The following is a 14,949-nucleotide window of genomic DNA, read 5'->3' as shown; positions in this document are numbered from 1 at the left end:
ATTCATAGAACCTAGGTATAGTTAGAAGGCGAGGTCTAAATGCTATACTGAACAAAAATATAAAACACAACATACAATTTCAACGATTTCACTGAGTTACAGTTCAAATAAGAAAATTAGTCGATTTACGATTTTCATTAGGTTCTAATTTATGGATTTCACATGACTGGGCATAGGCCCACCCAATTGGAAGCCAGGCCCAGCCAATCAGAATTAGTTTTTCCCCACAAAAGTGCTTTATTACAGACATAAATAGTTCTCAGTTTCATCAGCTGTCTGGGTGGCTGGTCTCAGACGATCCCGCAGGTGAAGAAGCCATGCAGTAGCAGAGAGAAAAGTGTATGACTAGGGTGGCTGGAGTCTTTGACAATTTTTAGGGCCTTCCTCTGACAATGCCTGGTATAGAGGTCCTGGATGGCAGGAAGCTTTGCCCATGGTGATGTACTGGGCAGTACGCACTACCCTCTGTAGTGCCTTGCGGTCGGAGGCCAAACAGTTGCCATACCAGGCAGTGATTCAACCCATCAAGATGCTCTCGATGGTGCCGCTGTAAAACCTTTTGAGGATCTGAGGACCCATGCCAAATCTTTTCAGTCTCCTGAGGTGGGAATAGGTTTTGTCGTGCCCTCTTCACGACTGTCTTGGTGTACTTGGACCATGTTAGTGATGTGGACGGCAAGAAACTTGAAGCTCCTAACCTGCTCCACAACAACCCTGTCGCTGAGAATGGGGGCGTGCTCGGTCCTCTTCCTGTAGTCCACGATCAACTCCTTTGTCTTGATCATGTTGAGGGAGAGGTTGTTGTCCTTGTGCCACACGGTCAGATCTCTGACCTCCTCCCCATAGGCAGTCTTATCGTTGTCGGTGATCAGGCCTACCACTGTTGTGTCATCAGCAATCTTAATGATGGCGTTGGAGTCATGCCTAGCCGTGCAGTCATGAGTGAACAGGGAGTACAGGAGGGGACTGAGCACGCACGCCTGAGGGGCCCCCGTGTTGAGGATCAGTGTGGCGCATGTGTTGTTGCCTACCCTTACCACCTGGGGGCGGCCTGTCAGGAAGTCTAGGATCCAGTTGCAGAGGGAGGTGTTTAGTCCCAGGGTCCTTAGTTTAGTGATGAACTTGGAAGACACTACGGTGGTGAACGCTGAGCTGTAGTCAATGAATAGCACTCTCACATAGGTGTTCCTTTTGTCTAGGTGTGAAAGGGCAGCGTGGAGTGCAATGAATATTGCATCATCTGTGGATCTGTTGGTGCGGTATGCAAATTGGAGTGGGTCTATGGTTTCTTGGATTATGGTTTTGAATTGAGCCATGACCAGCCGTTCAAAGCATTTCATGGCTACAGACATGAGTGCTACGGGTCAGTCGTCATTTAGGCAGGTTACCTTAGTGTTCTTGGGCACAGGGACTATGGTGGTCTGCTTCAAACATGTTGGTATTACAGACTCAGACAGGGAGAGGTTGAAAATGTCAGTGAAGACACTTGCCAGTTGGTCAGCACATGCTCGGAGTACACATCCTGGTAATCCGTCTGGCCCTGCGGCCTTGTGAATGTTGACCTGTTTAAAGGTCTTACATCGGCTGCGGAGAGCGTGATCACAGTCATCCGGAACAGCTGATGCTCTCATGCATGTTTCAGTGTTACTTGCCTTGAAGCGACCATAGAAATGATTTAGCTCATCTGGTAGGCTCGTGTCACTGGGCTGCTCTCGGCTGTGCTTCCCTTTGTAGTCTGTAATAGTTTGCAAGCCCTGCCACATCCGACGATCGTCGGAGCCGGTGAGGTACGATTCGATCTTAGTCCTGTATTGACCCTTTGCCTGTTTGATGGTTCATCGGAGGGCATAGCGGGATTTCTCATAAGCTTCCGGGTTAGAGTCTCGCTCCTTGAAAGAGGCAGCTCTGCCCTTTAGCTCAGTGCCGTATGTTGCCTGTAATCCATGGCTTCTGGTTGGGGTATGTACGTACAGTCCCTCTGGGTACGACGTCCTCGATTCACTTATTGATAAAGCCAGTGACAGATGTGGTTTACTCCTCAATGCCATCGGAAGAATCCCAGAACATATTCCAGTCTGTGCTAGCAAAACAGTCCTGTAGCTTAGCATCTGCTTCATCTGACCACTTTTTTTTTTTTTTATAGACAGTCACTGGTGCTTCCTGTTTACATTTTTGCTTGTAATCAGGAAGATAGAATTATGGTCAGATTTGCCAAATGGAGGACAAGGGAGGTTTGTACACATCTCTGTGTGTGGAGTAAAGGTGGTCTATATCTTTTTCCCCTCTAGTGCTGATAGAAATGAGGTAAAACTGATTTAAGTATCCCTGCATTAAAGCCCCTGGCCAATAGGAGTGCCGCCTCTGGATGAGCATTTTCCTGTTTGCTTATGGCGGTATACAGCTCATTGAGTGTGCTTTTAGTGCCAGCATCAGTCTGTGGTAGTACGTAGACAGCTACAAAAAAATACAGATGAAAACTCTAGGTAGATAGAGTATCTCATGATAAGCTGTAGACCACACTACCTCAGGTGAGCAGGTTAGATATCGTGCACCAGCTGTTGTTTACATATATGCATAGGCCCCCACCCCGTGTCTTACCAGAGGCTGCAGTTCTAACCTGCCGATAGAGTGTATAACCCGCCAGCTGTATGTTCTTAATGTCGTCATTCAGCCACGACTCGGTGAAACATAAGATATTACAGTTATTAATGTCTCGTTGGTAGTATATACACGTGCTTTCAGTTCGTTCTATTTCTTTTCCAGCAAATGAACGTTAGCTAGCAGGACGGAAGGCAACGGCTGATTAGCCACTTCTTTTTCTGCAAAAATCTCGGTTTCCTTCTCCAGCGAATGATGGAGATCTGGGTCTGGTCAGGTGTCTGTAGTATATCCTTCTCGTCCGACTCATTTTAGAAAAACTCTTCGTCTAATCTGAGGTAAATCGCAGTTCTGATGTCCAGCTCTTTTCGGTCATGAGAGACAGTAGCAGCAACATTATGTACAAAACAAGTTATGAAGAACGCGAAAAATAAAATGGTTGGTTAAGACCCAATAAGACGGCAGCCATCCCTTCCGACGCCATCATCAGGTGTCGTTGGAGGCGGCTTATGGTAGAGATATGAACATTCAATTGTCTGGCAACAGCTCTGGTGGACATTCCTGGAGTCAGCATGTCAATTGCACACTCCCTCTTAACTTGAGACATCTGTGGCATTGTGTTGTGTGACAAAACTGAACTTTTAGAATGGCCTTTTATTGTCCCCAGCACAAGGTGTACCTGTGTAATGATCATGCTGTTTAATCAGCTTCTTGATATGCTCCAACTGTCATGGGGACAGATTATCTTGGCAAATTAGAAATGCTCATTAACAGGGATGCAAACAAATATGTGCACAACATTTGAGAGAAGTAAGCTTTTTGTGCATATAGGACATTTCTGGGATCTTTTATTTCAGCTCATGAAACATGGGACCAACACTAACGTTACATGTGGCGTTTAAAGTTTTGTTCAGTATAAAAGGGACCATTGGGACGTCCAACTCTGACGTCACCCCATTTAAATTTAAATGTAATAAAGTAAGGGTAAGGACGTCCCAACGAGCCCAATCTCAGCATCTACATACAGTGCGGGGCTAAAGAAATTGATATGAGCCGCAACCCTGATTGAATACTTAACAGATTCAAAGTTAAATTGAACATAAAACAGAGCTGCTTCAAATACATGTTTAAAATATTTACTAAAATGTAGCAGATTTCAAATAACAGACAATGAAACCTATGGTGATGCCCCAAACGTTCGAACTGCATGCACAAGCCAACAACGCGCACCCGATTAGTTTCGAATATGTTTAAAAAGACAGGTTATTTATTTGGGGTAAAAACAATGCATTCTTGTCAAGGTAACGTCAGGTCTCTATTTTCTCCTACAATGCAAAGCGTGCTGAATAACTACATATATCCAATCAATTATTATTAAAACAGGCTATCCCTTACAAAACATAACAGTGGATGATTCTGAAATACTAGTCCTCACATTCCTAGCATGCTAAAAGAACAACAAATGCAAATTTAGCAAGGATACGACATGTTGCACACCAAGCCTAGTTAACAAAATCCACAATACCATTTTCGTCAGGATTCTCGTCCATCTCGTCCTCATACCATATTCACCCAAAAAACATGAAATGTTGCTAAGTGTGACAGCTATGATTTCTACGTTTAAAAGGCTTGCAAGTTTTAAACCTTATCTTCAGTAGCAGTGTGACAGAGAATTTAGTCCGTTCAATTTCCGGTTGCGTTTACCGCCCACAAATTTCTGAATAACAAATCCCCGTGAAGTTGTACATTATAAGAAAGACATATTTGCCAGCAAATTCAGTTACTGACTTGGTTTGCCATATTGGAACGCTTACTATAGGTTAGCCATACCCTTTGATAATTATTACAATTAAGAAAACCCACCGGGAAGTGCGTAAATATCATGAAACTGTCAAATAAAAATGTCAATAGCCTTTGCCGAATACCCTTCCTGCAAAGGACCTTTCCAGGGATTAGCCTACCTTGCAGTAAAATCAAACGTAATTAATAATTTTGTTCCAGTTTAACCGGTAATGATCCTGAAGGATCCTAATAAAACAGATATTTTTGCATGCATTGGTTGACTTCTCTATGAAGTGTATATTTTCCAAAAGTTACAAATGTGAATACACATGGATATTTTCATGTCCTCCTTTATTATTGCCATGATCATAAAATGCAATGTTGTGGTTATTTGAGAACAGTTCACATTATTTGAGAACTGTTTACATGGTTCATCCTTTACTGTACATACTACAAATTAGCTATTGAAATTATCGATGTAATGATGAAACAAAGCTGAAAATTAGAATATTAATTCAAACCTGAGGTGTTAAACCTGTGTTTTTATTTATAGTACACAACAAGAACTCAAATGCCAGAGTCTAACAGAGTGGTAATGCTTGGTGACGAGGGTTCAAGCCCCTTCTCTACCCTTCTTTCTGTCTGTCTCCCTCACTACTTTCCCCACTGTACTGTCATAAAATGAATAACAATACAAAGAAACATTAGAGTTAAAAGAAAGTACATTTTAATTCAAGGAGTGAGTGCATTGGTGTTCAGTCAAGCGCTTTCTTTGAGCGAAAGCTAACCCACATTCCGCACACACATGTGGCTTCTGTTTTCCTGTATGGGTTTGCTCGTGTCTTTGCCTATGGTAATTCAATCTGAAACGTTTGTCACAAACGCTGCATGCAAATGGCTTCTCTCCTGTGTGAAGTCGTTGGTGTGCTTTCAGAAAACATAACTGTACGAAGGACTTTCCACAGTCTTGGCATTTGTATGGTCTCTCACCAGTATGGTATCTTTCATGCAATCTCCTTTCATTGGCAGTGATGAAGGTTTTTGTGCAATAGGAGCATGGCCATGGTCTTTCTCCTGTGTGAGTGAGTTCATGTCTTATCAATGACACTGCTTTCAAAAACTGCTTTCCACAGACTGCACAGGTATATCTCACCCCCTCATGAACTTGTTCAATGTGTGTATTCAGCTGAATCTTTGTCCGATAAGTCATGTCACACTGCGAACAAGAAAAGGGTTTCTCCTCTGAGTGAGTCCCCATATGCATTGACAGGTTTCCACGATCCTTGTAACTCTTTCCACACTGCCAGCACAGGAATGGCTTTTCTCCTGTGTGCTTCCTACTGTGTATTGTTAGAGAATTTGCTTTATTGAACTTTGCTTGACAAACAGAGCACTGGTAAGGGTACTCTCCTGAGTGAACTCTCTCATGTTCAACAAGGTATCTTAACTGGGTAAAAGTTTTCTCACATTGAGAGCAGGCGTATGGCCCTGTGAATTTATGTTGATGCAGGTAGTGATCTCTCAGACGCCCCAACAGGGTAAAGGTCTTCTCACACATGGTACACTGGATTTCCTTGTGCTGCATCAGCTTGTGTCTGTCAAAGGCAATGGAGTTTGGGAGGACCCTTCCACAATCAGAGCAATAGAATGGGTTGTGAATTCGCTTGTGTGTCCTTAGGGATGATGAACCTTTGAAGTCCTTCCCACAATCATCACATTTGAAGACTACCTTTCTTTTTTCACATTGGAAGACCACCTTTACTTTTTCCTCTTTGCATGAACTTTCCTGGTGTTGCTTCAAATTACAGATGTCATCGAAACACTTTCCACATTTTTTACACCAGTGAACCAGTTGTAGTTGACTGGTAGATGTCTCTGGGTTATCAGCCTTAACAGCCAGCAGTTCACTAGACGCCTCCTCTTGGTGCTGGTCTACCATCTGAGAGGACTCTTCTCGGTTCACCTTACAGATATATCTCTGGTGTTGATTCAGATTGTGCATGTACTTAAAGCGCTGTTCACAGTTGCCACATTGATAAGGACGCTCATCTGAATGGGATCTCATATGAATAGCCATAACTGAAGCACGGTTAAAAATCTTCCCACACACAGTGCATGGTTTGGGTTCTTTGAGAGTCGGCACTGAGGTAGCAGCCGTGATAAGGGGCTCAGTGTCGATTTCCTTGGTAGTGAGAGGGCTGATGCAACTCTCGGTGTTAACTTCCACTTCTTGCTGGTCCACATTCTGACCCAAGTCTTCTAGGATGCCCTCGTGGCCAAGGATTTCCTGATGTTTCTTCAAGGTATCTTTGTACTTAAAACTTCTCTCACAAACAGCACAATTAAAGGGACGTGCCTTTGAGTGAGATTTCAAGTGCCTTTCCATCTGTGAGGTACAAGTCAAAATCTTACCACAGACATAACAGGTTTTGGAATCTATCTGGGTTCGATTCTCTGCAGTGGCAAGAAAATCCTTCTCTGGTTGCAGGCCACTCTTTTGTTGTGCCATGTTCTGACCAACATCCTGACACAAATCTCCCTGGGTCACTTTCTGACACAATTCTCTCTGGTGTTTTTTCAAATCGTACGAATACTTGAATCTCTTATCACAATTGACACACCCAAATGGACGCTCTTTTGAGTGGGAGCTCATGTGCCTTACCAAGCTTGAAGTACGAGCAAAATACCTCCCACACACAGAGCATGTGTTAGAGGATGTGATAGTGTCCAGAGTTCCTTGATGAGATGGCTCTGGTGGAGAGGGTGTCTTGAGGAGTGATGTGATCTGAGGTTTGCTAGTTGAGGGTTGTGGGATCTCATCCTCATTTTTATCTTCATCCAACATGTTTAGCTCCTTTTCACAAACTCGCCTCTGGTGTCTCTTCAGATTATGACCATCCCTGAAGCTTTTTTCACACATGAGGCACTTAAACTTGAGATCTCCAGTGTGGGTTAGCTGATGCCTTTTCATGGCTGTGACTCGAGTGAAAGTCTTCCCACACACTTCACATGTCTTACTGAATGGGCCTCTATTGCATGACTTCTTTGGGGAGGGCCGACCCTTGGAGGATGATGGCTGTTTGATTGCACGCCCGGAAGAATCAGTCTTTCGTGGTTTTCGTCCTTTGGGGGAGACGCGCACCTTGGATGATGGCTGTTTGATTGCGCGCCCGGAGGAATCGGTCTTTCGAGGTTTCCGTCGTTTTGAAAACATTTTCTTAATTTGCAGCCTTTTGCTTCGTTTTAATTGTTGAAAATGTGATGGTCTGAGTAAATTCAAGCCAGTGACAGCTTGATTGTCAATTTCCCCAACGGCAGACTCCATGTCCATAACGTAATCCTGCTCAGTAATTATGTATCTTTTAACTTCATCTGCTGGGACTAGTACATCGATTTCCTTTGTCCGATTCTCCAACAACTCTCTTGCTTCCATTCCCTCCAAATTCATCCCTTCTGATTGTGTATCTGAGTCTACATCTGGGGCAGTCACCACTCGCACATATGGAGGAAGAGACAGAGAGGAGAGGATGAAGTCACCAAAGGACGATGGAGTTCCTTTTTATGCAAAAGAGGGAGACAATTAAAAAAATGAAGGTTAAATTGAACAGCATATATGATAATTATATCAATGCCTCAAATATAAACTGTTACCAGACAAACAAAACCAATAATATATTTCCTCTACCTGACACTCATCATTTGCCATTTTTGCAGAAACAATCCAAGCCATGGATTCTCTATAAATCTGTGTGATACTTACGGATGGAGTCCAAATGTCCACGTTTTCTGTGGTACTGGAGCAGGGTCCTCAATTGTTTGGGGTCAGGTACAAACTGTACACATTTCTCCAGGGCAGAGGGGACAGCATTTAACAAGGAGGCAGTCTTGAGAGAGTGGAACATGGTTTAAAAGCATTAACAACTGCATACTCATGTCCAACACACAGTTTATTATACATGAAAATATTATTGATTCTTGCTTGGTATTCTTGACTTCTAATTCCCAAAGCTAATTAGATAAAGGTGTTACTCATTCTTATTACCTGTTCAAGGTCTGGTATGGGAAGTAACTTCTCAAGTCTGGAAAGGAATTCTAACATCAGCATCTGTATTGCAGTGTCATACTTGGGCCCAAATTCCACAGGGAACACGTCCTAGGAGAGAATAAATTAATGAAATAATTAATGTCCATAATTAGGCTAAAATGTGTACTGATATTACCTTTGGTCTTAGAGCATCATACAGCCACTTCAAAATCCTAAAGCAGAAAGTTTAAGCCTTTTGTTTGATCTATAAAGAAATCATAACTAAACCACAAACACCTGGAGGTGGAGATACAGTATGTGTGAACGAGAAGGACTCAAACATATAAATATTGTACTTTAAAGTATTGGAGATGCAGTCTTGTACATGGATGTAACATTCAGAATATAAAAACTCAGCCTCTCAGAGTTCTAACTAGCCTGGGTGCCAGTCTGTTTCTGCTTTCTTGCCAACTCCTTATGGAATTGTGAGGCCAAACATTGACAATGGAGTAGGCAAAATCACCATCAGATCTGCTACCAGGCTAGGTTCTAACTGTAGCGAAGACTAAATGGAGCGAAGACTACAATTGAAGTCGGAAGTTTACATACACCTTAGCCAAATACATTTAAACTCAGTTTTTCACAATTCCTGACATTTAATCATAGTAAAAATTCCCTGTCTTAGGTCAGTTAGGATCATCACTTTATTTGAAGAATGTGAAATGCCAGAATAATAGTAGAGATAATTATTTATTTCAGCTTTTATTTCTTTCATCACATTCCCAGTGGGTCAGAAGTTTACATACACTCAATTAGTATTTGGTAGCATTGCCTTTAAATTGTTCAACTTGGGTCAAACATTTTGGGTAGCCTTCCACAAGCTTCCCACAATAAGTTGGCCCATTCCTCCTGACAGAGCTGGTGTAACTGAGTCAGGTTTGTAGGCCTCCTTGCTCGCACACGCTTTTTCAGTTCTGCCCACACATTTTCTATAGGATTGAGGTCAGGGCTTTGTGATGGCCACTCCAATACCTTGACTTTGTTGTCCTTAAGCCATTTTGCCACAACTTTGAAAGTTTGCTTGGGGTCATTTTACATTTGGAAGACCCATTTGCGACCAAGCTTTAACATCCTTACTGATGTTTTGAGATGTTGCTTCAATATATCCAGATAATTGTCCTTCATGATGCCATCTATTTTGTGAAGTGCACCAGTCCCTCCTGCAGCAAAGCACCCCCACAACATGATGCTGCCACCCCCGTGCTTCACGGTTGGGATGGTGTTCTTCGGCTTGCAATTATCCCCCTTTTTCCTCCAAACATAACGATGTTCATTATGGCCAAACAGTTCTATTTTTGTTTCATCAGACCAGAGGACATTTCTGGCTTTTTTTATGGCAGTTTAGGAGCAGTGGCTTCTTCCTTGCTGAGCAGCCTTTCAGGTTATGTCGATATAGGACTCGTTTTACTGTGGATATAGATACTTTTGTACCTGTTTCCTCCAGCATCTTCACAAGGTCCTTTGCTGTTGTTCTGGGATTGATTTGCACTTTTCACACCAAAGTACTTTCATCTCTAGGAGACAGAACGCGTCTCCTTCCTGAGCGGTATGACGGCTGCGTGGTCTCATGGTGTTTATACTTGCATACTATTGTTTGTACAGATGAACGCGGTACCTTCAGGCGTTTGGAAATTGCTCCCAAGGATGAACCTGATTGCTCCCAAGGATGAACCTGAGGTCTTGGCTGATTTCTTTTGATTTTTCCATGATGTCAAGCAAAGAGGCACTGAGTTTGAAGGTAGGCCTTGAATATATCCACAGGTACACCTCTAATTGACTCAAATTATGTCAATTAGCCTAACAGAAGCTTCTAAAGCCATGACATCATTTTCTGGAATTTTCCAGAAAACTTCTGATCCACTGGAATTGTGATACAGTGAATTATAAGTGAAATAATCTTTCTGTAAACAATTGTTGGAAATATTATTTGTGTCATGCACAAAGTAGATGTCCTAACCGACTTGCCAAAACTATAGTTTGTTAACTAGAAATGTGTGGAGTGGTTAAAAAACAACTTTTAATGACTCCAACGCAAGTGTTTGTCAACTTCCGACTTCAACTGTAAATGGAGAAACGAACCTGGTAGAAGTTCTCCCTTTCACTTGGGTCTTTCAGCAGAGATTCAACCAGCTCCACAAACTTTGATTCAGATAATTCCACCTCTGCATCACCTGACTGCAACAAAACACGCACAACTATTACATCATTGAAGCTTACAACTCAATCACACAATACTGTATGTCTGGTTGGGCTTATTGGTTTGGTATCGCCTGGTGACACGGGTGGGTGGAGTTAGCACATTATAGATCATTTTTCATTGGTCCTAAAGCTGACTCTCCAGACAACCGGGTGCACATCAGGTTAAATCCATTTGAATTCAATTACTTTTTGACAGCATCTGTTTTGATTTAAATAAAAAATTACATACATATTTACCTATGGAAGAAGTGGTCAGAAAGTTACTTTTTGTATCTGAATGCCAAAACATTCAGGAGGTAAAGTTGACCCATTTTGCATACCCCACCACACCATGAGACATCCATGTCTTCATTACTGGAAAAGAGAAACGGTTGGGTTTGATGTAATTTAAAAGCTTACAAGAAGGGTTGTCATTTTTTTAAATAATTTCTTTAAAAAAAAACGAATATATATATATATATATATATATATATATAAACAAATAATCTCAGATTTGTTTCATATTCCCATATGTTGTAGCTTAAACCTTTACATTTTTTATTTAACTTGGCAAGTCAGTTAAGAACAAATTCTTATTTACAATGACGGCTTAGTGGGTTAACTGCCTTGTTCAGGAATGACAGATTCGACCTAGCAACCTTTCGGTTACTGGCCCAACGCTCTAACCACTAGGCTACCTGCCGTCACTACATCATCTGAGGTTTTTGTGTTGAGCCTGCCATCGGTTGAGACACAACATGCTCTTGAATACAGGGTGGGTGTCATTTCAATCATAGAAATAGAATGTATAGAATGTACAAATCTCCCCAGACCACTGCAAGTTAGCTGGTACACCATTATTTTAATTGAATGGAAATGTTTTCTTCTAATTTTCTACCACAAAGATGACCGCAGGTCCACCCACCGTCAAATGTCAACTTAAAATGGTCATGTCTATTATCCATATTTCTATGATTTCAATAGGTTTCCTATGGAGGATTGATAGTATCATTTAAAACAACATATTTCATTCTAGTCAACATTCTCTAATGTGTGGACCTACAACAATTTTTGTGGTACCATTTAAAAGTAGACATTTCAATTTGATTCCCATTTTAGCACATTTATCAGCCACAACATGACAACCTGTATTTAAGAGTACGTTGTGTCTCAACCCATTGCGGGTTCAACACAAAAACTTCAGTTGATGTAAAATAGGGTCTGAGATACAACATATGCAAATATGAAAATAATCTGAGTTTAAGTGTTTTTAGATAATTTACATTTATTAAGGTTAAAAAATAACAAAGATTATTAAAAAACATTTAAAAAAAAAAAATAATAAACTATAAAATAGTTTGAAAACACTGTTTGCACGTTTTTCAATGATATCAATCTCAACTGGTTATCTTTTTTAGTGATGAAGACATGATGTCATGGTATGGTCGGGTATACCTTTATCTCTTGAATGTTTTGGCATTCAGGTACAAAAAGTCACTTTCTGAGCACTTCTACAATGGACAAATATGTATGGAAGGTTTTGTTCAATTTAAAAGGGGTGATGTCTAAAAGTGATTGAATTCAAATGGATGTACCCATCAGTGGACATCAGTTAGTGTGCCCACTGACATAGGCATGTATTCTTCACCTCCAATCCCTCTTTGAAAGATACTTACCTCTGCTTCCTCAGTGGATGTGAGGGATCGGATCCTGTCCAGGTGTTTTTGAATTTTTGTGAGGTCTAATGTCTGCTCAGTGCGACACAACTCCAGAACCAACTGAAATGACAAATGGCCAGTCAATAGTCGGTCAAAGGTCAACCCCACACTTCCTAGGCACTGCTCTGTTCTCATTGGGAAAATGAAAGATAGCCTAGATAAGGCCCAATGTCAGTATTCAATTGAGTTAATCAACGTCAGGGTCTTCATCTCAGTCAATTACCATTACCAGACCGTTGTCTCAGGCCAGAGTCAACTGTCTACACTATCTGGTCAGAGCTAAAGGCTAGGGTAGCCCCAGGGTGCATTGTGGTGTTACTATGATAACTAGAAATATCTGCATCTAAAGGTGGATGAAACATGCTCTTGTAGACTGCTCAGTGATCTAAAGGATGCAAAATAACTGCCTTCTGATTATAGATAGGCATATAACTTCATACTGTACACGGAAGAAGTTCTGCTTAGACCTCAAATAGATAGCTAGGAGTTCTAGGTCTATGTAGGAGTTCAAGGTCTATGTAGGAGTTCAAGGTCTATGTAGGAGTTCAAGGTCTATGTAGGAGTTCTAGAACTATGTAGGAGTTCTAGGTCTACGTAGGAGTTCTAGGTCTACGTAGCAGTTATAGATCTATGTAGGAGTTCAAGGTCTATGTAGGAGTTCAAGGTCTATGTAGGAGTTCAAGGTCTATGTAGGAGTTCTAGGTCTACGTAGGAGTTCTAGGTCTATGTAGGAGTTCTAGAACTATGTAGGAGTTCTAGGTCTATGTAGGAGTTCAAGGTCTATGTAGGAGTTCAAGGTCTATGTAGGAGTTCAAGGTCTATGTAGGAGTTCAAGGTCTATGTAGGAGTTCAAGGTCTATGTAGGAGTTCTAGAACTATGTAGGAGTTCTAGGTCTACGTAGGAGTTCTAGGTCTACGTAGCAGTTATAGATCTATGTAGGAGTTCAAGGTATATGTAGGAGTTCTAGGACTATGTAGGAGTTCTAGGTCTACGTAGGAGTTCTAGGTCTACGTAGGAGTTCTAGGTCTACGTAGGAGTTCTAGATCTACGTAGGAGTTCTAGGTCTACGTAGGAGTTCTAGGTCTACGTAGGAGTTCTAGGTCTACGTAGGAGTTCTAGATCTATGTAGGAGTTCTAGGTGTATGTTTGGGCTAAAAGCTAGGACTACCATCATCATCTTGTTGCATGTTTATTTTCCCCATTCTGCACCCAATCTCTTACCCTTGCTCTAAGCCCCAGGACTAGTTGGGCCCTCTGACCGCAACTCAAAAGCTCTGGCACAATCTCTGTAACCATGGTGACAAACTCTTCCAGCATCCCATAATCTTGAACGTCTCCTCGTTGAACCACTTGCCACATGGCTGCAGAGACAAGCCGCAGTGGTGGAATGAAGAGACGCAGAGAGGGAAGAAGAAGAGGGGGACCTAAAAACAGGAAAATAAGTTGTTAGCCGACACACGGTTACCAAGACTAGGCGCACGCAATTTTGACAAGGCGCGTGCATTCATAAAACCTAGTTAGCTAGCTCTAGCTAAAAAGTTAATACACTTTAGACTAACGTTAGTAAAAAATATATGTTATGTTAATGGCATATTTAACGCAGCCACCAGCAGTAGAAACAATGACAAAGCGGAGTCCCGACTCCGTTAAGGTAAAAAGTTAAGGGACGGGGCTGGAGAAATGTAACCACTCAAATAGAAATAGCTATCCATGATATCAAAATTATAGTTTTAGTCATGTTTTGAGGCTATGTAGTGTTTGTTTACAATTATATTATTGACAAAGATTGTAATAAAACAAGCTTATATTTTGGGTTATGATGGGGTACGACCAATGGTTTATATACATCATTGGGTACGACAGAACTTAGCTCATGAGGCATACAAGTGTATTTTTCAAGAAACAATGGGTACATATCATTATTAATAAGAACAACAATGGATGAAGCAACTGCTGATTTGACGATATCGTTCATAACTTTATTTCACGCTATTTCGAAACGGTCTAGACATATCGATATTGCAGATACGTGGACTTGCCAGTGCCACCATTTCAGGCAGGCCAGGATCATAGGGCAAGATACGGCATACGCCATGTTGAACATCGAACGCACACCAAACCTAGCTAACGTTAGCTACGTTATCAAATTTGTTAACAATTTCTATCGTTAACTTACAATTTTCGCATGGATCCTGACTTTGCATCTCGGCCTCATACAATGGTCAACAGGAAGCTAAGGTATACTTGAAAAGTTAGCTAGCTAGATTTGATTTAGATGCCCCACTTCCCGGTCTAAAGTTGCCGTTCTCTCCACATACCATTCAGGCAGTAAGGAACGGAAGTTGTTTCCATCAGTTTCCGGGTTTTGTTTTTCAAAATAAAACACAGATAGGGCTTTCCTAATCACTTATTACATCTCAAGCTACTACCTACTGCTATGCCTTTGTTCTGTATTTTAATGGGCGTGTTCATACTACCGCTACATCATATTTATTAGACTAAATTCATTTAAAAAGTCGATGAAAAAGTGTAAGAATAGCTCATGCAGAGCCCATATGTAGTAGGACAAGTGTGCATGTTTATATGTA

At 41.5% G+C, this 14,949-nt stretch overlaps 2 protein-coding genes across 2 annotated transcripts in view; both read right to left on the bottom strand.

The window, feature by feature from the left end:
• The window catches only part of LOC120050105 (zinc finger protein 135-like), a 32,190-nt gene extending 27,937 nt beyond the window's left edge, over nt 1-4,253 (bottom strand). Inside the window, exon 1 of the mRNA XM_038996747.1 lies at nt 4,124-4,253. Within this exon, the coding sequence (XP_038852675.1) occupies nt 4,124-4,148 (25 nt within the window). The 5' untranslated portion in view covers nt 4,149-4,253. The remainder of the gene's footprint in view (nt 1-4,123) is intronic.
• Nucleotides 4,254-5,084: 831 nt separating this feature from the next.
• On the bottom strand, nt 5,085-14,684 carry LOC120050106 (zinc finger protein 420-like). The gene is made up of 7 exons (XM_038996749.1): nt 14,538-14,684; nt 13,583-13,785; nt 12,319-12,420; nt 10,544-10,639; nt 8,423-8,533; nt 8,141-8,264; nt 5,085-7,935 (listed from the first exon to the last, which is right to left on the bottom strand). Exons 1-7 carry the CDS (start codon nt 14,563-14,565, stop codon nt 5,108-5,110), a joined length of 3,492 nt encoding a protein of 1,163 aa, XP_038852677.1. The 5' UTR covers nt 14,566-14,684; the 3' UTR covers nt 5,085-5,107.
• Between the last annotated feature and the right edge of the window lie 265 nt (nt 14,685-14,949).

The sequence above is a fragment of the Salvelinus namaycush genome, chromosome 6, assembly GCF_016432855.1.
Source record: "Salvelinus namaycush isolate Seneca chromosome 6, SaNama_1.0, whole genome shotgun sequence".
Classification (NCBI taxonomy): domain Eukaryota; kingdom Metazoa; phylum Chordata; class Actinopteri; order Salmoniformes; family Salmonidae; genus Salvelinus; species Salvelinus namaycush.
The sequence above is the reverse complement of the archived record's forward strand: the minus strand, read 5'-3'. Positions and strand labels throughout refer to the sequence as shown.

Bases quoted from the DNA above. Each gene is read 5' to 3' on its own strand.
- LOC120050106 (XM_038996749.1), bottom strand. From the start codon at position 14,565: ATGCAAAGTCAGGATCCATGCGAAAATT. The intron at 13,786-14,537 runs GTAAGTTAACGA...TCCTGTTTTTAG, and splicing joins TCAGGATCCATGCGAAAATT to GTCCCCCTCTTCTTCTTCCC. The intron at 7,936-8,140 runs GTAAGTATCACA...TTGCATAAAAAG, and splicing joins TGGACATTTGGACTCCATCC to GAACTCCATCGTCCTTTGGT.